Source organism: Cyprinus carpio, chromosome B20, assembly GCF_018340385.1.
Source record: "Cyprinus carpio isolate SPL01 chromosome B20, ASM1834038v1, whole genome shotgun sequence".
NCBI classification, from domain to species: domain Eukaryota; kingdom Metazoa; phylum Chordata; class Actinopteri; order Cypriniformes; family Cyprinidae; genus Cyprinus; species Cyprinus carpio.
In genome coordinates this window covers 13,901,328-13,922,122 of record NC_056616.1, presented here as the reverse complement: position 1 = coordinate 13,922,122, position 20,795 = coordinate 13,901,328, and the positions used below count along the sequence as shown (strand labels likewise).

General features: G+C 39.3%; 4 protein-coding genes across 4 annotated transcripts in view; 2 read left to right on the top strand and 2 right to left on the bottom strand.

Moving 5' to 3' along the window:
- Positions 1-6: 6 nt before the first annotated feature.
- On the bottom strand, positions 7-2,194 carry LOC109112576 (phospholipase A2 inhibitor-like). Its single transcript, XM_019125464.2, has 3 exons — positions 2,035-2,194; positions 1,443-1,784; positions 7-808 (listed from the first exon to the last, which is right to left on the bottom strand). Exons 2-3 carry the CDS (start codon positions 1,774-1,776, stop codon positions 213-215), a joined length of 930 nt encoding a protein of 309 aa, XP_018981009.2. The 5' UTR covers positions 1,777-1,784; positions 2,035-2,194; the 3' UTR covers positions 7-212.
- Positions 2,195-3,397: 1,203 nt separating this feature from the next.
- LOC109112906 (sodium/bile acid cotransporter 4-like) lies at positions 3,398-7,426 on the top strand. The gene is made up of 3 exons (XM_042747188.1): positions 3,398-4,116; positions 4,834-5,044; positions 6,651-7,426. Exons 1-3 carry the CDS (start codon positions 3,413-3,415, stop codon positions 7,188-7,190), a joined length of 1,455 nt encoding a protein of 484 aa, XP_042603122.1. The 5' UTR covers positions 3,398-3,412; the 3' UTR covers positions 7,191-7,426.
- Positions 7,427-11,647: 4,221 nt separating this feature from the next.
- Positions 11,648-13,381, top strand: LOC109112586 (zygote arrest protein 1). The gene is made up of 4 exons (XM_042747189.1): positions 11,648-12,354; positions 12,442-12,534; positions 12,667-12,741; positions 13,044-13,381. Exons 1-4 carry the CDS (start codon positions 11,683-11,685, stop codon positions 13,185-13,187), a joined length of 984 nt encoding a protein of 327 aa, XP_042603123.1. The 5' UTR covers positions 11,648-11,682; the 3' UTR covers positions 13,188-13,381.
- A 947-nt stretch (positions 13,382-14,328) lies between these two features.
- The window catches only part of LOC109112907 (protein furry homolog-like), a 73,613-nt gene continuing 67,146 nt past the window's right edge, over positions 14,329-20,795 (bottom strand). The window contains 5 exon segments of the mRNA XM_042747192.1: positions 14,329-16,259; positions 17,149-17,218; positions 17,221-17,338; positions 18,565-18,675; positions 19,425-19,442. Of these exon segments, the coding sequence (XP_042603126.1) occupies positions 15,878-16,259; positions 17,149-17,218; positions 17,221-17,338; positions 18,565-18,675; positions 19,425-19,442 (699 nt within the window). The 3' untranslated portion in view covers positions 14,329-15,877.

Below are 20,795 nucleotides of genomic sequence, written 5' to 3'. Positions count from 1 at the left end.
AAAAGAGAAAATTTAATAAATCTTTATTTGCAATGCAGATTGCAAGCATTCACATGATCCATTTTTTTTTTAAGATCCACTATGGTGTTGTGTCCCCTCTTAAAGCTAAAAAAAATCATTTATTGTAATCTACATCTCTTCCAGATCATGTTGTTTCTCTTACTCCGGCAGGCCCATTTCTTTGCGGGTGAGTGTTGCGATGACACGATCTTTCAGATTCTCTGGTGCAGTACATTTGGGCTCTGATTGCAGGGACTCCACAGCAAGTTTTCTCCCAGGTACTCTATTTTAGCATCACAATGCCAAGGGTTAAAGGTCAACTCCACCCAACTGGTATTAATGTCTAATGTGCCAGGGGACAAAAACTGCAGCTTGTTGTCACTGAGGTCGATGTACTCCAAGTGCTTGAGCCCCTGGAATACAGCTGGTGGGACAATCTCTAATCTATTTTTCTGCAGGAATATGTGAGTCAAGTTACCAGAGCGACTAAAGGCTTTTACATCCAGGGACTGGATTTTGTTCTGGTCTAAATTAAGTCTCTCTAGAGCGGGCTGAGCATCTAAACACCCAACTGGAAGCTCTTCGAGTTTGTTCTGCGAGAGGTGCAGAACCTTTAGCTGACTCAGACTTTGGAGTTGGGGTATTGGGAATTTCACAAGATGGTTTCCGGACAAGTCCAACCAAGTGATATTGCTGTTGTTGGGCAACCAGTCTGGGTGGATGCTGGAGATGCGGTTGTCCTTCAACACCAGGTTGAGAAGTGGAGCGTGATGGAAAACATATGCAGGGAGCTCTCGCAGTTCATTATCTGAGCACAGTTTGGATAAGAGTTAGAAAACAATACAAACATACTTGACCTGCTGCATCATTTGGTGTAGTTTTAGCTTTCAAATTTTTGGGGGGGGATTTTTTTTTTTTTTCAGATATTTTAACAGAATTTGGATATTTGTTACGTTCAATTGTGACAGTTAAATAAAATGCATTTAGCTTACATTTTAACGATATATTTACTATTTTAACGACATGCTTCAGTCTATGTCGAAGTAAGGATCTATGGACACTGAATAACTTCTGAGGTAACTAAATGTACATGCAGGCCTAGTTCAAGCTGTTTTTGTCGATTTCCGATTTTGTCGGTTTATAAGAAACTATATGTCAATTCATGTTTTTCGTTCTGTAACAAGAGGAAGATATTTTTATTTTCGCGCAATTTGAACCGAAAAGATATTTCACGCCACATTAAAGATCGTCAAAACAATATTCGCGGTTTGAATATTGTAATAAAATTACATTATGTGAAAGCTGAGGCTTATATATCTAATAAGATAAACACAAAACAGTCAAATTTCAAAGTATTTTTTTCTTACAATGGCGTTTCCCCACACACAGACGCACAGCTACAAAATTTTAACATTTCGACACACACACACACACACACACACCTGTGAGGTCTATAGTGTGCAGGTAGTGAAGGCCCCTCAGAAGATCTGCTGGTAAACTGCTCAGTTTGTTTCCGGGCAGGTGTAACTCCTCCAGCAGTGGGATGGCTGTCAAGTGTTGCGAGGTCAGCACGCTCATGTTGGTGAACTGGATGGTTAGGGAGGTGGTGTTTCCTGGAAGACCGTCTCCAGGGAAATGCGAGAGGCCAGCGTCAGGACACACCACCTCGGTTGTTTTGGCGCTGAAGTGGCACGTGCATCGCTTCGGACACGAGAGGGCGTCACGGCAACAGAAGACGACCATCACCGCGAGCGCGCGCAGGAGCCAGGAATTCATCTTCACCGCTTCAAAAGATTTCAAGCTTAAATTATTTTCCCACATAAACTGTTTATGTATTTCTAGCATAGAGTGTCCTTGTTTTTTTGTACTCGGAACAAAAATAAATTCATGAAGCCTATAGCCTAAACCCACTGCATTATAGGCTACTAAGAATAAAACGAAGAATCACGTAGAAATGTACATTAACGTAACGTTAGTTCCCTTACTGGAGATTATTGTCTAAAATGGTAAAACATCAATAAATCGACATCTTACCTACTAATTTGATTGTTTAGATGTCCACTTAATCCAAAATTCTGCTTATTCCCTTCAGTTATCTAAATCCTGACAGAGAGGATCTGTGTGTGACTCCAGCACTGCTTACAGGAAAATAGGACAGTCAGAGAAACCCGTCACTTGTGTAAATATCGAGAACATCACGTCTCTGGCCATGACTGAGGGTGAAAGTACACAGGACTTGTCCAAAAACAATTATTTCAAATAGCTGAAGCATAGGGTGTCACAGGCTGTCGTATTAATAAAAGTGAAGTGAAAATAAATAAATAAATAAAAAATAGGCATATGTAGCCAATATTGGGGTTTAAAATGTAAAATCTGCGTGTAAAATTTAGAAATGTTTATACTGAGTGCTTCATAACACCCAGTATTAGATCAATACATGTAAATGATTAACGACTGGCTACAGCATCAGCGTTGCACAATGAACAAGAGGTTGCACAACAAGTGTTCTACACAAATGAACACAAGTTTTAATTTCAAATCATGTTATTGCATGCATTTAACAGCTGTCCCAATGATTGTTTATTGTCCTCTGAATGGCCAGCCACGACACATCAGGGATTTTCCTTCTTTATAAGCATTAACGTTTTTTCCCCTCTTTGAAATAGATTTCAGAAGATAATTCAATGAAATTTTAAAATTAAACAGCATATGTGTGTAGGCTACCAGACGGCAAAAGTGTTTATGAGTAGGTGGCATGAAATATTATTAGGCAGTAGTCTAATGGCACTTGGGAGAGATTTTCCTTAAAATATTTGTATAAAATCTAAAATCAATATATTTCAAAATGGGATATAATAATGATGGTAAGCATTATTCAAGCTAATAATAATTCGTTAAAAACTACTTTTGGTGAAGTTAAAGGGGTGGTGAATTAAAGGTCGAAAACTTTAAACAATTTTTAACGTTATTTTCTTCCTTTCTTTCTTTTTAGTTAACAATTAATTTGTCACCCTGCATGTCCATTTAAGTAAAATATTTTAGATTTTTAAAATAGATTTTTAACAAGGTAAAACAGAAGTTACAAAACATAAACATCCATATATGCTAAATTATATGCCTAGCTTTTACATTTATTACGTCATGTATCTTTAATTAATAATAATAAAAACTCTGTCAGTGGAAAACAATCTAATATTTGGTACAACTGACATGCATCTTTATGTATGAGATATTTTCCAAATAGAGTAAGAATTTTAATTGTATTGTCAGTCTCCAAAAGGACCCTAAAATGTAACTTTTCCATTTATATTTAGATGTTTTTTCCACCTAAAATGTTGGTGATGAATAAAAAATTTCACGGACGCGACAAATGCATGAAATGCGTGATCAGTTTCTGAGTTAATTTGTTTGGATGGCGCCTGGTGACGCGCGCTCCGAGCCAAACCCCTCCCGATGCACTGCGCGATCCGCGCTGGACAGCTCAGTGTCCCTCAGTCACACAATATGCGCCGCTAGGGGACAGTTCAGGGAAGGGACACCAGCGGAGACCGAAGGATCCTTTGGAGAGCTCCAGTCCCCTGGAGACGCGATGGAGACCTCCAGCAGCGTGCCGAGCACCGCGCTCACGCAACTCCTGAACTTCTCAGATCATCCCGTCAGCTCCTCGGAGACTCCTTCCATGGCGGGGTTACGCGCCACAGAAGAGCCGCTTTCAGCCGTGCTTAGCAGCTTCAGGACTGATGCGGCTCCAGCGGGGCTCCTGGCGGGTCCGTTCTCGCCCTCCGAAGAGCCCACTCACCTGATTGTGGCTTTCTGGGATTCACCCTTGAGTCACGGGATTAACGTTTTTGTTGGCTTTGTCCTGTGCTTCACCATGCTGGGGCTGGGCTGCACGGTGGAGCTCAGTCACCTGGGTGAGCACATCCGCAAGCCCATAGGAGTCCTGCTGGCGGTGCTGTGCCAGTTTGTCCTCATGCCTCTCATCGCCTTCCTCCTGGCCCTGGCCTTCTCCCTCAACGATGTGGAAGCTATGGCTGTGCTGCTGTGCGGCTGCTGCCCTGGAGGAAACCTCTCCAATATCATGTCCCTGCTGGTCAACGGGGAGATGAACCTCAGGTAGCTGTCAGACTACATCCGACTAGTTGTTTAGAAAAATAAATCAATGAATAAAATATTGAGATGATGCGTCCATTATGACAAAATTATATATAGAACTCATTTGCAAAAACAGATAACTGATTAAATAAATAAAAAAAAATACAGCTTACTAACACAATAAAACAATAAAAACATGATAACAATAAAAAAAGATTTATGAAAATGAATAAAAACGGAGTTATCTGTTTTTGCAAATAAACTCTTCACACACACACACACACACACACATATATATATATATAGTTTAATGAATAAAATATTGTCATGTTCATTATGCAGTTTTGAAAATATAAAATACTAGTTTACTACTTAAAAAATATAAAATATAAAAATATTTGAATATTTTGTATTTTAAAATGTAATGTTATTTTAATATTTATATTTTTAATATAAAAATATAATTTAATATAAAAATATATCTAATTTAAAATATATCAGAAAAAATAATGTATTGTGAGATTGTTATTTTCTCATAGAGAAAAGATGATGCTCTAGCTCAGTACATTGTTCAGTGGATTTTTGCACAGATTTTTTTGCATGCATTGTGTTTTTATTTTCTAAGTATTATGTATTATACTAAGTGCATAAAGCACAGAAATAAAATAAAGGTCAGAATAACATGTTGCTTTATTTGTCTTTGGTAATACATTTCTTTTGGTGGGGTTTGTTTTCCAGCATCATCATGACCATCTCGTCCACTATTCTGGCGCTCGTGCTCATGCCGCTGTGTCTGTGGATGTACAGTCGCGCGTGGATCAACACACCTTTGGTGAACCTTCTGCCCTTCGGCGCGATCATTCTGACCCTCTGCAGCACCCTCATTCCCATCGGGTTCGGGGTCTGGCTTAGATACCGCTTTACTCGAGTGGCAGAAATCATCATCAAGGTGACTTAATGCAAAGAACCTGATCAGTTGTCTAAAAGTCATTCAAAGCAGTGCCAAAGCTGAGTTCATTTACTATTAGGATAAGGAACCTGAAATACCATAAGCTGATTTGATTTGGAGGAGATCTATATCACAAAATAAAATGATTTAGATTTCTGCTGTCATTTCTTAAATATCACTGGTTGTGATGGGTTGCTTATGTCGCCTTCATATCCACCATCTCTGGCCATTAAAAGGAGACTGAAGTGCCTGGGGCGAGGTGGCGTCACATGCACACATGGGTTCCTTTCAGCTAAGCTTATCTAAAGAACAGCCTGGTAAGGGCACAGCGGCGACTATGAGATAGAGAGATGTGGGATGGGAGGTGAGGGGAGGGCTGACAGAGAGTGTGATGAAGGAATAGAGGCGGTTGGGGGAGCAGCACATTAAGTGGAGTGGATAAAAGTGGACTGATTTGTCACTAATGGCTTGCACTTTTCTGCTGAGGCCTGTAAACAATTTCATTTTCTTAGTTTTCTCGACCAGAGTGATGTCTACCAATTACATCATCAGGTAGTTGGATTTAATGTTTAAAATATTCAGAAAATGTCCATTAGACTCATAAAATTAAAAAAAAAAGTATATGTCCATTAGACCCAGAAAATAAAATTATAATATTGTGAGAATATTTCCATTAGACCCATATTAGACTCATAAAATAAAATAATAATATTCTGATAATATTTCCTCTGTACCCAGAATAAATAAAATATCAGTATTATCAGAATATATCCATTAGATCCAGAAAGAACAATATTGTGAGAACATGTTAAATAAAAATAAAATTGAAATATTGTGAGAATGTCTATTAAAACCAGAATATAAAGTAAAAATATTGTAAGAATATTTTTATTGGACCCATAAAATAAAATATTGTGAGAATATCCATTAGATTCTGAAAAAAAAGAAAACTACTTTGAGAATATGACCCAGAAAATATGTTAATTTGACGCATAAAACAAAATATTGTTAGAATGTCTATTAAACCCATTAAAATATATACTGTATATATATATTTTCATAAAACCTGGGATATAAAATAAAAATATTGTAAGAACATATCCATTAGACCAATAAAATAAAACAAACAAACAAACAAACAAAACATTCTGAAAATATGTTAATTTAAAATAATATTGTAAAAATATGTTCATTCAATTCATAAAATAAATCTGAAATATTCTGAAAATATGCCCATTAGACACAGAAAATAACATAAAATATTGGGAGAATTTGTACATTAGACCCATAAAATAAAATAAAAAGAAAATACTGGGATAAAACAGAACCATAAAATAAAATACAAATATAGTGAGAACATGTCGGTTAGTCTCATAAATTGAAATAAAAATATTGTGATTATAAGTCTATTAGACCCATAAAATAATATTGTGAGAATACATGGGAAATATATGAGAAAAATGTTGCAGATTCTGTGCTAAATAAAAAAAATAAAAAATGAACTAAACGAAAGATTAGCCTAAATAAAATCTGCTGAAAAACTTCAGTAAGATCTGAATGACAGTAAAATAGCTGTTTAGAAGACTTACCTGTGTTTCTGCTCCAGGTGTCTCTGTGGTCTCTCCTGGTCACTCTGCTGATGCTCTTCATCATGACTGGAACTATGCTGGGTCCGGAGCTGCTGGCCACTATCCCTGCCTCCGTCTATCTGGTGGCTGTACTCATGCCCATGGCTGGCTATGCGGCAGGATACGGCCTGGCGACGCTCTTCGATCTCCCCCCCAACAGTCGGAGGACTGTGTCTTTAGAGACGGGCTGTCAGAACGTGCAGCTCTGCACAGCCATCCTGAAGCTGGCGTTCCCTCCGCAGATGATGGGAGGCATGTATATGTTTCCTCTGCTGTACGCACTCTTCCAGGCAGCAGAGGCTGGCGTCTTCATTCTAGTTTACCGCATGTACAGGAAAGAGGTATTACATAAACACGACCTCATGGAGGATGACGAGAATGATACAAACATATCCTACAAGAGAATGAAGGAGGAAGACGTGCTGTTTGATTCTACGTATGGTGCGGTAACAGTGAGCGACCCCAACGTCATCGTGTTTGAGTCACAGGATGGTGCTGGAAGCCCCACACCTGTATAAGGGAACAAAAACAAAAGACTTGAGACTCACCATAGACAGTGGACCTGAGTATTTACAATAGGATTTATTCATGCCATCACTCACTGTTGAATTTCTTACTAATCACTCACAGCATTATAACTAATATGTGCCAAAAATGATTGCAAGACTGAAAATGGAAACTAATATCATGACACATTAAACACACTAGCCAAATATTACCATTCAATGGAATTTTTCTGAAATTAGTATAAAATATATTTAAAACATTAGTATAAAATATATAGGGTGAATAGTGGTATATTGGGATTATATGGTATTTTTGTGAAGTTAGTATTAATTATTTTTATCTTTACATGGATATGTTTTTTTTTACTAAAAATCAACACTGAGCTCATCAGTAGCAAGTATGTGATGAAAAAAAAATAAAAAATTATGTGGCTATGACATCACTTCCGGGGTGTGGCACATCATATTTAACAACCTTGCAGTGAACTGTGATGGTAAGTAAAATGACATAGCATTCTGATGTAAATAATGTTAAGGTTATAAAAATAAAACAACTCATGGATCATTTGTAATTGTTACATATTTTGTTATAGGATGTAATGGTGAATCAGAATTTTTTAAAAATCACATTCATATTAATCTTCTTGGGGTTTTTTTTATGCGATTTTGACACTGTCCCAGTTTGCCAATAGCATATTGTTAAATTGGGACAGGGTATTACTGGCAAACTGGGACAGCCATTCAAGTCATTCTAATGGAGGAATTGAGTTACCTTTTTATATGTCGCTCATACATAGTTAGTTAGCTAGATATTTCAACAAAGACTGACTTAAACTACGCCAGCTCTCACGCATTAACCGTGAGACACACGCAATTAACACTTTTCACACGCTCTCACGCCACACATCCATTTTCTCACGCACAGAAAAATCGCGAAGCAAAGAGGACACGGAGACCGACAGACTAGACAGAGCGGGTTACTTATGATATAAAAAAAATTCTGCTCTCAGATTCTGTCACTTTTATTACGAAATTCAAACAATAAATACCGTTTTGGCGCTTGTAAATGTGACGTGACAGATCCCTATAGCGCCACGTGACCCGATCATCTCTACTAGCTAATAGTAAATAAACATGAATGAATAATGTTATATTTTTACATATTTCAGAATCCAATGTCAGAAAAGAGGACAGGGAGAAAGGAGATAAGGAAAGCAAAGAATAGGCTAGGTCAGAAGCCAGGGCAAAAGTTGAACCAATGGAGTGAGGATAGGATGAAGGGTGCGATTATGGAGTATAGGGAGCAGGTGGAGACAGGGCAGGCTCCTCAACTTCGCATGATTGCACGTGCATGGAATGTGCCAAAAAGCACCCTCCAGCGGAGGGTCAAGAATCATGTACAAGGCTACAAGCATGCTTCGGGTCGCAAACCAGTCTTACCTAAAGAGAGTGAGGCAGAGTTGGTTAAGATGATCAAGACCCTTTCCAAGAGAGGTTTCCCACTTAGAAGAAAGGAGATCCAGTTGCTTGCCTACCAATACGCACAAGCAAACAACTTGCCTGGATTTTCAGAAAAAAAAAAGAGGGCTGAGCAGTACTGGTTTGAAAATTTTATGCGCCGAAATCCTGACCTCAGCCAAAGGAAACCGGAGGCCCTCTCTGCTGCAAGAGCAGCAGGGATTAACCCCACAGCAATTGAGAAATGGTTCCAGCAGTATCAAGATCTTCTTACTGAGCTGGGAATCAAGGATGTGCCTTCCCACATTTGGAATTGCGATGAGACAGGAATGCAGGACCATTTTCTATCAGCCACTGTGATTTCAGAGGTGGGGAGTGCTTGCTACGAGATAACGTCAGGCGCAAAAGGTGGAGACGACAACAGCTTTGGCCAGCTTTAATGCTGCAGGGGGGGACTACGGTCCTCTCTTGGTCATCTTCAAAGCCAAGAGGCTAAAAGCAGAGTGGCTTTATAATGTTACTCCCAACACAGTAGTGAAGGTGTCCGATAATGGCTGGATAACAACTGAGCTGTTTTTAGATTGGGGGAAGCAATTCGTGGACATGCTCCCTAAGGATGACCTCAGACCACATGTGCTGCTGCTGGACGGCCACACCAGTCATGTATTCAACATTGATTTCCTGAGGCTCATGCAGTCACACAGGGTACATGTGGTGTGCTATCCTTCCCACACCACCCACTGTCTGCAACCAGCCGACAAGTCCCTCTTCAAGTCCCTGAAACATCATTGGAATGAGGAGGGAAGGAGCTTCATGCGGCTAACAGGAGGGAGAAAGCTCCTTAAGGGGGAGTTTTTTTCCTTGTTTGGGAGGGCATGGAGGAGGGCAAGCACAGTCCAGACTGCCCAAGCTGGCTTCAGGGGGACTGGGATGTACCCAGTAAATCCCATGGCTATACACCCCAATGTGTATGAGCCAAGTCTGACCACCGAAAGGCCACTGGAGCCTGAAGGAAGTGCACAGGGAACATGAAAATCTGGATTTGCCAGAGATCCCTGATAGGATTGGGGCAGAAGTGGCTGTTGGGGAGGATGCCACTAACACAGGCCAAGAAGAGGTGTTAGAGGGAGTGTCTTTTGCCACACTAATCCCAATTCCAAAGAGAGAGAGAGGCAAGATGAGAGAGAGGTCCAAACCACCCTCTTACCACCTAACCAGTGATGAACATTTTTCATACATTGCCTCAAAAAAACAAACAAAGCCTACCAAAAAAAAACAAAAAATACCAAAAACAAGAAAGATGGAGGGTACAAGCTCGGATGGCCAGGACATTTGCAATATTTGTAAAGCCAAATTTGGTGATGCAAATGATCCAAAGAAGACAGAGGACTGGATCATGTGCATTGTTTGCGAGGACTGGTTCCATGAGACGTTTGTGGCGAGGAGAATCGCCTCATTGAAGACGGGGAGGCGTTCACTTGCACTGGCTGTATTGACGTGTAGATTAACCTACCATACAGAAATTAAATTAAGCCTGTGTGCAATCAATTAATTCCTACAAGAAGAGATGTTAATGAAGGTTATTTTTTTTTTTTTTTAAATTTGTATGAAATAAATTTAACCCAATATAAAATTTTGTGGGTAGGCGAGGGAGGGGGATGGTTGAATTTGCTGTACCTGCACCCCTTCTTAAAAAAAGTGATGTTTATATTATTGTTGTTGTTGTTGTTTGTATTGTTGTTTATATTGTTATTGTGTGTTTAATTTATAAGGCCTACACTTGAATAACAACTGAATGTGTTTTAAGTGTCCCAGTTTTCCAATAAAGGTGTCCCAGTTTGACAGTAGCGCCTTGAAAAATGTGGTTTGGGGTCATTGTGTGTTTGAGGAAGAGTCATCCATTCTGTGTTTAATGTTTCTTTCTTTTTTATTGTCTATAGTATAGTAGAGCTCCTAAGCTATTTAGAATAGTATCATATGAGCGGCTAAGACATTTGGATCATAATAAAAAAGTATGCAGAATATAAATTATCAGAAAGTGTCCCACTTTACCAGTATTCACCCTAATTTTTTTTAAGTTAGTTTAGATTATATTTAGAGAGTTAGTGTAAGAAAGAGATATTATTTATGTCTGTATATAAAAGATATATTTTATAGTTTTTGTTATTACTGCGTTAATTTGATCATACATTTATTAATTCTTTCATTCATTCATTCATTCATTCATTCAGATAATGTTATAGTGAAAGTCACTTTCAGAGTCTTACATAAGTATGCAAATTATACACCATTAATGTAGATTTATGCCGCTGTTTGTAAATGAATCAGTGCTGTTACCTCAGTAAATGGATTACATTAGCTTATTTAATTATGTGGACCAAGAGGACGAGAAGACTGATTCACTTTCCATGTTTATATTGCATATCACCCACAGTCAGTCTGCTTCTGATTCTAAAGCTGGGAGAAAATATGTTTTCTGAGTTTATTTCATCAAAAATAGTGGAATTTTACAGGATTGCCACAATGCCAAAGGCTATAACAACATGTCAGTGTCAGATCATAACAAATGTGATCGTGATAAAAGCCTATGGCTATAAAAACAGGCTTTATGTAAAATGAGGTTTATTCTGGACAAGAATTGATCATGCGCTAGTTTGCATCTGATAATATTCGAATATGTGATCCATCTCTGTAGTTGAAATGAAAACTTTATCTGCAAGATGAATAAACGTTTATGACAAGCACGTAATATTATAATTTTTGTTTCTACAATATCTCTGCCAGACTGGTATAAAAATTATTGTTTAGATATTTCACTCACAAAAATAGCTTAATGTAAAATTAATCATTTAGTAGTAGTAATATAATATTTAATATTAACACGTTTTTCTAGAAAAAAAAATGTCCATGACCTTCTTAGATCAACAAACTTCTGAGCAACAAACCAGCTGGTTAATTGAGGTTAATTATGCACCTGACCTTAATTTGTGTCTCGTGCGTCTACTTAAACCCGTACAGTGCGTTTCCCAAACCGGCTAAACGAAAAATGGCTACATATGGTAACGAGACAGTCGATAACTATCTTTACACTTCTTACAACCCTTATTCCTACAAATACCCCAAGTTCAAGGGCTGGAGACAGAAAGCTTACTTCGCCAACTACGGTGAAGGCGAGACCTACTACGATAATTACCACAGGGCGCAGCTGAAGTCCATCTTGTCTCAGATCAACCCCAACCTCACCCCGCGTCTGAGGAAAGCCAACACCAAAGACGTGGGGATCCAGGTCAACCCGAAGACCGACGCGTCCATCCAGTGCTCCCTGGGCCCGCGGACGCTTCTGGCCCGGAAGCGTGATGCCCTGAGACAGCGGCGCCAGGAGGTCCAGACCCCGGGGAGCCCCATCAGCGGCGGCGTCCGCTTCCCGCGCACTCAAGCCGTTTACTCTCCGGTCGAGTCCAGGAGACTAGTGTCCCTCTTCAGGGAGGAGGAGGAGAAGGAGAAGAAGGACACGGAGCCTGAGGCCCCGGAGACGGTGGACAGCGCCGAGAAGGTGGAGAGTGCCGAGAAAGACGAGCGCAAAGAGGGCGAGGAGAGCGTGAAGGAACCGCTTAGTCCCGAGAAAAATGAAAACAAACAGACGGAAACAAATGAGGAGAACAGAAACGAGCCAGAGAAAACACAAGAAGCCAAATCCAAGGCTCGCGTGAGGTTCCAGGTGATGAAAAATTGATAAATTGAACTATTCAGAAGTGGAGTTAAAATGACTGAGTTATCGGTGTATTAACTTTCAATTTCAATGCAGTTTTTGGAGCAGAAGTATGGCTACTATCATTGCAAAGACTGCAACCTACGCTGGGAAAGCGCTTATGTGTGGTGTGTCCAAGGCACAAACAAGGTAATAGATGTATGACGATTACTACATGCAAGTTAGTAGGCCTACATGTTTAAGTGGTTTGAATTTGCAATGTTTGTGTACCTATTACTAATTTCTCAAACATTTCTCTCATTACTTTATTTTATTTTTAAGGTGTATTTCAAGCAGTTTTGCAGAACATGTCAGAAATCATTCAACCCATACCGGGTTGAGGACATAACCTGTCAGGTAAACCCATAGAAGTTCGCAACCAGAGGTTCTGAGGCTATCTATGGGACCTCTGAACTTTTAAAGATGACTTTCAAAAGAAAAGGGGGGGAAAAAGAATCAAAGATAGCCTATATAAAACCTTTAAACTTGCTCAACTTTAATTTGCCAACTGTCCTCTTATTCAAGAACATTGTTCTCAATGTAAACTAAACTAGGAGAGTCAGTGGTTTACAAGCAGCTCTGTCTTTTAATAGAATACTTGCAGATCCATTTATTGACCATCCTTTTTGCATTAATGAAGTAGAAAATTGAATTTTCAGACTTGTAAGAAGACTCGCTGTACATGTTCTGTAACATCACGTCATGTGGACCCCAAAAGACCTCACCGACAGGATCTGTGCGGCCGCTGCAAAGGCAAGCGTCTCTCCTGTGACAGCACCTTCAGCTTCAAATACATCATCTAGCACCTCGGTCTGTTGCAGTCAGGCTTGGTGGTTGCCCAGCTGGATTGTCCACCTCAGTCTCTGCACCCTCCCCGCTCAAAGACTGCGGTGGGGATCCATCAGTCTCATTTGTTTTTGTTTTGCTTTAATTTGTACTTGCAGTAACTGTAGGTGCCAATTCTGAAAAATGAAAATAAAAATGGCAGTTACTAACACATCTGGAGTTTTCCATTTCTTAACTCTGCAGCAGGGTGAAGTGAATGGCTGACTTTGTACAATTTTAGAAGCATTTTTGATGCCTACAAATCCAACAGATTGAATTAGATTTTTGACCCGGGGTGTACAAACTGTCCTGGAGTCTCTCCAATTTGCCTAAACTCCTGCATGGAAGTTTCTAATATGCCTAGTAAAACCATTAATATGGTTCAGGTGTGTTTATAGGGATTGAAGCGCCGGATTGGACAACCCCGTTTCAATCTCAAATTCTTTGAGGGATGCAGATCACAAATGTTTGTTCAGATTAAAAGCAAAAAAATTCCACAAATATACTGTGATTGATCGTTGAGAAGTGGCGTTAAATGTGGGGACGGTGTCTTGCGCTTGACTTGTAACTTTTTTTTTTTTCTTTTGCACTGTACTGCGTTGCTTCTTCGGATTAGCACAGTGACTCCTTTTTGTCTGTTCAATTTTTTTTTTTTTTTTAAACTTGTAAATAAGGATCTATATTTGAGATGTTACTTACCTGTAAAATTATGCATGTGATTCTATAACCAGTTACATGTTTAGTCTAATTTGTGACCTTGTGACTGATTCAGGTTGTCTTATGTACAGTGGATAAATTATGATGCTTTAAATTAAGGTCCAGTTACAGTAATTTAAGCATCACAGTAACTTCAAAATAATGCAAACCAATCAGTGTATTTATTGCAAAAATAAAACCCCACCCTCTATTCACTATTCCGTTCCAGTTGGAAATGTCGACGTACTTGAATTCAGCAGCAACTTCTGGCTCAGGCGGACTTCAATAGAAAAGACCAGTGATGCTGGGGAAGAACACATTGAATCAACATGTACTCCTGATAGGGTTAATGACTGGATATCTACAATAAAACATTGAGATTTGTTAAAAATCATCAGGAAATGAAGAGACAAAAAGCCGGCATTGCTTATAATCAGGTTTTTATTTAACAGTACAGGGAAAAGCAGATAAATCAGATAAAGACAAACAGGAGAAAAATGTGAAAGGGAGAGAAAGAAAAGGGGAGAAAAAGTGGTATAATGCACCTCTAGATAAAAACTATATTTTCCAGGTAAATAATATATCCATTAAATAATTAAGAACAGCATTCAAAATGTACCAAACAAGCAACAGAAGAGATCTCCCAGAGCAATGAATACAGTGAACGTTTTATTTCTCAATGTGCAACGACAGATTAAACATACCCATCCCCCCCCACACCCCTTCCCTATGTTTGCGGTTAATGCTTTCAGGACACTGCTTTGTCTCTCGGAGTTCGGCAAGTGAAGCGCAGTGCCTTACGTCACAGAGCCCACAAACCCTCAGTGCAGCCCTGAGTCTAGGGTTAAGACAGAGCCAACATGGACAAACACTAGCCCCAGTTTCCCCTCCGTAGGGGCTCCAGCGGGGCCTCAGTGGGGGACTTTGAGCCAACATGGAGATCACAGTGGGTATCAAGGAATGCATATGGTAAAACTCAGCCGAGAAGTTGAGCTGGTTCGTCGGGAAATATTGAAGATTAAGGTGGCGTATTATCATAAAGGAGAGGGCAGCCCATGACTTACTTACATCCCAGCAGCTATTCAACTCACTATTTTTTATTTTTTTTGCATTAGTTGTTACTCTCTACTGAGCTCTCTCTGATTGAACAGTGCATTACATAAATGTACAAGGAAAAATACTGCTTTTACACTATACATTTTCTAAAATATATACAGAGTAAAATAAGTTATTGATATTTCCATGAGTTGCAGCCAGTTCGCACTTCACCTGTGCATCTCGGTTTGTTAACGTGCATGTATGAGAGAGAACGAGTGTGCAAATATCAGTCCATGTCAAACGCACTAGCACGCAAACGCTCGCACTCGTCCTCACACACGCACACACAAGAGTCTATGGTTTCCTACAGGCAGCTACTTATTTGGTTATAGATTAAGGGTTTTGTAAGAGCAGCCCAGCGAAAGCTGAAAGTTCTCTCTGATGCAGGGCAATAAAGTTAAACAGATAAACCTCTCTTTATATGGAGGGTACAGCCCCCCGGCTTACAATTACATGTTAAATATCCTAACATTTACAACCAAAACTGTTAAAAAATACATTTCTCAAAAAAATATTTGTTGCAGGCTTCTCTTTCAAGCATGCTTTTTGTGATCGACGGTGCGACAGTCTCGCTGATCCACCGCGATACTCTGATTCTCGCAATAATGCTCCAAATCCCATCTCTGCCCCAGTGCACAGTGAGGCAGACGGATGCGGATCACTCTAAAAGGACACCACCTAGAGGTCATAGGTCATTCCGCCAAAAAACTTCAAATTTAGCATCATTATCGCCCAGTGTCCCTTCTAATGGTTCTTGACCAGTCCTGTTCTTCGTACTTTCTGACACCTGGAGAAGTTCAACTACTGGAGAAAGGGGGAAGGAAAAACGTGGTACGTGCATAATAGTTTCGAGTAACTAAAATCCACACATTCTTTAGCCCTTTGAGGTGAAGCCTACGTGAAAAATCTCAAACCCGCCGCCCCGGAGGAAGAAAGTCGAGTTTGTGAAGCTCTCACAGTCCAGTGGTGAGGACTGTGTTTTGCGTGTCGATTTGCGTCTGGATGAGGGCCGTGGGGGTCGGGGACAGGATGTGCGTCTGGTGGGTGTGCGGGTGCGTGGCAGCCTGGCAGAAGCTTCGCGGATCTGAAGGTTGAGCTCCATGAGGCGCGCACTGGCCTGAGAAAGATCCCTGCTGGGGCCCACCACGGCCAAACAGCCCGTCTGACCCAGAGTCTGGTGCCTGAAATAAATGTGCAGCAGCGTCTGCACCGCATCATCCCTCTCGCTGCCAAATATGTCATTAGGCCACAGGCACCTGAGGAAATGGAGAGAAGAGGAACATATCAGATTTAGAAAAAAGAGATCTACAGGAGGTCAGCAAGATGCTTAATTCCATTATGGATCCTAACTAGACGGGATGTGATACATGTTTCCAGTGACAAGCAATTTGTCTGTCAATTCTGAAATTGGCCAATCAGAAGCTTCCGGTATTTGCGCCATTATTTAACGCCCAAAAAAGCATGTCTTAAACTACTTTTCACTTGAAATGGCTGCATTTTTTATTGCTAGGAGAAGGCGCCGCAGAGAACAGAGTGCATGGTAGAAGGGAGAGGATTTCTTCCACACGTATTAAAGGGTTAGTTCACCCCAAAATGAAAATTCTGTCATTAATAACCCCCTCATGTCAAATTCAGGACACCCGTAGCGCAATGGCGCGATATTTCGGCTCACTTCCTACAAGGCTATCGGCGCTGACGTAGAATGAGATTTTGGACTAACAAGGTTATAATTTGGGTAAAGCTACTCCACGTAAAACCACAGGAAGTGACTGACAATATGGCGCATAGCCGGTCACGTCTAGTTAGGATGAAAAACTAGGAGTTTAAAAGAGTTTCTTGATACTGTATTGCTTAGTGCTAATTATATGAGAGCATATAAATGTTTATAATTATTATTAAAGTTGTCACATGTCATAATACGACCTTCTAGTGAAACAACAGACTGGTGATGTGTGTTGGTGATGTGTGTTGGACATCACCATTCATTTAGTCTCTTGAACAACGCCCCCTTTCTTAGAATCACCTGAAAGCTCACATTCAAGATCGCAGTAACTGGCAAATGACAACAATCCAAGTCCCACCTTACATTCGAATTTTTCTGGTCCGATAAGCCATTTAATTTGGGTATGGTTTCACTTATTGTACCTGAAGGCTTTAACTTGAGCGATGGCTGTGCTGAAGTCCCGTGCTCTAAGGCTCTCGATGAGAGTGGATGGCTGTCTCTGTGCTTCTGGTCCACTTCAAACTCGCCCACTCCCTCCTGTCCATCACCTACTGACTCCGCCTCCTTCAGACAGCTCTCTAATATGGCCAGCTCCTCTGACATGTTAGTCACCTGAGAAACACACAAGCAGCATTATATTTAAATCAACATTTAGTCAATATTCTCACAACTCTGACTAAACCACTCATGAAAAATGACCAACTTGCCAGAACACAATCAATCAGTAGACAAAATCATTAACGCGCACCATAGTCATATCATATTAAGCATAAACATATTGAAAATTGAAACTGATATACCTTAGGCAATGCGTATTAGCTCAAAACCAGGTCATCCCAAGCTAAATATATGAGAGCTGTTATATGATTTCTACAAAACAGAGGTTGCTGAGGTCTGTGTGTGTATGTGTGCAGTCTATAAAGTGTAAGCGAGTTAGTATCGATGCGCGTTAAGCATATCAGTCTCTCTCAGTGAGCATAATGAAGTTACGCTGCACTAAGATCATTATGTGAAGTCAGACCTTTATATGGGTCCATACTGGCACACATTAGCACAAACTACCATGAAATCCAGAGGGAAAACTGACCATCTTCTGTCTATATGTGTGTGCTATCAGAGCATCTTGCTGCCTTCATATTAAGCACATTGTTTGTGGCACTCAAAAAAAAAAAAAAAAAAAAAAAAAAAAAAAAAAAAATTAAAGGGACAATTTAGCCAAAAATTATAATTTTTTAAGGATTTAGTAACCCTCATGACAAGATGTTTGTTCATCTTAGAAACACAAATGTAGATATTTTAATGAAACCTGAAAGATTTGTCGCTGCATTGAAAATCAGTGCAAACAAAACAACGCTTTAAATTGAAAAGTTCATAAAGACAGTATAAAAGAATTCCATACTTATTCCAATAAATCCAAGTCTTCTAAAGAGACTTGATAGTATTAAATGATGAAGAGATTTAATTCAGGCTTTTATTCACATATTAACATTGATGAACACATACATAGAGCACATCAAATATGGTAAACATGACTCGAATGTATGTGCTTGAACATTACAACCAACGAGGTTTGTTCTCACACATCAAGCAAGCATGGCTGGGCATTCATTTACCATATTTGATGTATTCTATATATGTGCATTGATCTATCAGGTTTCCTTAAAAATATTTTCATTTGTGTTTTGAAGATGAATAGAAGTTTTATAGGTTTGGAACAACTTGAATGTGAGTAAATTACAATTTTAACAAACAAAAATGTCTTTAAAAATGGTACAGACAAACACAGGAATATATCCTGTGTGAACAACAAATCATTAAGGATACAAGCAGAAACAAACCTCTGCCTCTCTCTTGATGGTGTCCACTCTGCTGATGAGTTTGCAGTAGGCCTGAAAGAGCAGCAGGAGCTGGAAATGTAGCTTATACAGCCGTCGACACAACTCCAGCTCCTAAAGAAACAAAGAGAAAGAGAAAGAAAGAGCATGACGCCATCACCTTAACATCTTTAGTTTTAGTCATCTGCACAGTCAGCAGCAAAACAGCATAATCAGATGATCGGACGGCAAGATGAATGAACAAATGGCGGGGTAGACGGACGGATGAACATCCTGGCTTTGAGACGGAGAGAAGGGTTAGCTAGGTAACACCCTGGTCAATCACTTTGTAAAACGTGGACAATTGTATGATTCCCTTATCAGAACGAAACCCTGAAAGAGTGATGTTTCTGGAAAAATTCAGATCCGAATTGCATGATCCAAAATATGTCAGAAGTGAGCAGAGGGGGCAGCATGCAAAAATGGCAAGGAACAAGTAATCGAAGCTACTTTTCTCTTCCGTCCTCCGCTCAGATGTCCATTGACACACTCCAATCACACACTGAATGCATATGTGTCACATTTCTAGAAGCATTAAAAACACTAATAACCCATTAGCAAATGAGCAAAGTCAACACTGTTAAGTACGCGGAACACATTTAAGCCATTAAATAATGAAGTTCATTAATGAAGCATGTAGTGATGATATATGAATGATCATGAATTAGACATGTCTGTAGTCGTGTTAAGAGATCAGATGTAGGGGTTGTTCTGAATTCTGATTGGTTGTGCAGATGTAGCAGTGAAGAACAGATGAATGTTCAGTGTGGGTGGCTGAATCGAAAAGGATTGTGACAGGCTCTAAAATATGATAATCCACTTACTGCTAGCATTTCCATTTGCTAAGCAAGAAGGACAGCAGGTCACAAAAAAGAAACACAGGAAATGAGAGAAAGACCAAAAATTAGTGTGCTGATAACACCGTAAGAGAGGTAGAGAGAGAAATATTGCAGTCTGCTGATAATGAACAATGACAAAAATATTGCAGTCACATGCAATGCATTCAAGGAGAAGAAATTACCGTTTTCCCCAGTTTCATGTATACTCTAACATTTGTAACATTGCTAAATATATGCAAAATGGATAGAAAAGGGAAATTAAAGAGAGTGAGAGAGGTTGAGATAAATGCTAGTTTCAGTAAGAAAGAAAAATATCAACTGTGGCATCACAAAACTGCAAAAGCGCTTAACATCAGAGAGAAAATACAAATGCTGTTTGCTGGGACAGCAGTGACTAGGATGAATAGAGGAGTAGGACATGGAGAGCATAAAAGTCATTTAGCCTCTACCATAAGAAATGGGCTGACAAAGAAAGACTCCAGTCTTCAGTGTCACAAGATTTTTCAGAAATCATTCTAATATGTTGGTTTGATCCTCAAGAAACATTTATTTCTACCAACTGTAATACTCCATCCCCCCCCCCAATTTTTTTTTTAAATTGAAATAATTTGTAACATTATAAATGTCTATACTGTCACTTTTGATCAATTTAATGCATACTTGTTTGATAAAAGTATTAATTTCTTTAAAAAAAAATTTTTATATATATTTTATTAATGACCCTAATCTTATGCACTAGTAGGGGTGGGCATTATATATATTAAAAATAAGAAAAAGAATCAAATTACAAACACAATAGAACAAATAAATATGAAATAAACTTTTTTTTATTTTATTTTTTTAGCTATAGTAGGCTAGGTTTATTTAACATGTAGTAAGAAATATTACAGAAATTGATTAAAGTGTATAAATAAAACACTAATCTTCACTGTTTCAACCAAATATGAGCCGATTCTTATTAAAAATTCAAACGTGAATGATTAACATCAATAATGACACAGCAGCAGGTAAATTAGACTGCTGCCCCTTTAAGACCAACTGCACACACCCAATATACTGATACACATCTGGTTATTTTTTTTTTGGAGAAAACCTACTAAATTGTGTGGATAAGAAATGTGCAGAACTTGAAAAGAACAACAGCCATTTAAATTCTGCAGAAATCTGCGGTGAGTTCAGAGCATCGATTCTGTGTGGGCCTGGTTATAAGTAACAGAAAGATCAGCTGCCCTTGAATCACCTCTGCTTACATTCATACACAGGTTCTTACATTCTTCTATAGCTCTATGAATAGAATTGTTTAGAGCACAACTGTTCACATTTGTGTGCTCAAACAGAAACATCCAGTGAGGTAAG

What these genes read in the sequence shown, in the direction of transcription:
- LOC109112576 (XM_019125464.2), bottom strand. Translation starts at nt 1,776, where the DNA reads ATGAATTCCTGGCTCCTGCGCGCGCTCGCGGTGATGGTCGTCTTCTGT. An exon ending in GCACACTATAGACCTCACAG is followed by an intron (nt 809 to 1,442) that starts GTGTGTGTGTGT and finishes AACTGTGCTCAG; the next exon opens with ATAATGAACTGCGAGAGCTC.
- LOC109112906 (XM_042747188.1), top strand. Translation starts at nt 3,413, where the DNA reads ATGGCGCCTGGTGACGCGCGCTCCGAGCCAAACCCCTCCCGATGCACT. An exon ending in AACGGGGAGATGAACCTCAG is followed by an intron (nt 4,117 to 4,833) that starts GTAGCTGTCAGA and finishes TTTGTTTTCCAG; the next exon opens with CATCATCATGACCATCTCGT. An exon ending in TGGCAGAAATCATCATCAAG is followed by an intron (nt 5,045 to 6,650) that starts GTGACTTAATGC and finishes TTTCTGCTCCAG; the next exon opens with GTGTCTCTGTGGTCTCTCCT.
- LOC109112586 (XM_042747189.1), top strand. Translation starts at nt 11,683, where the DNA reads ATGGCTACATATGGTAACGAGACAGTCGATAACTATCTTTACACTTCT. An exon ending in AGGCTCGCGTGAGGTTCCAG is followed by an intron (nt 12,355 to 12,441) that starts GTGATGAAAAAT and finishes ATTTCAATGCAG; the next exon opens with TTTTTGGAGCAGAAGTATGG. An exon ending in TTGAGGACATAACCTGTCAG is followed by an intron (nt 12,742 to 13,043) that starts GTAAACCCATAG and finishes TTGAATTTTCAG; the next exon opens with ACTTGTAAGAAGACTCGCTG.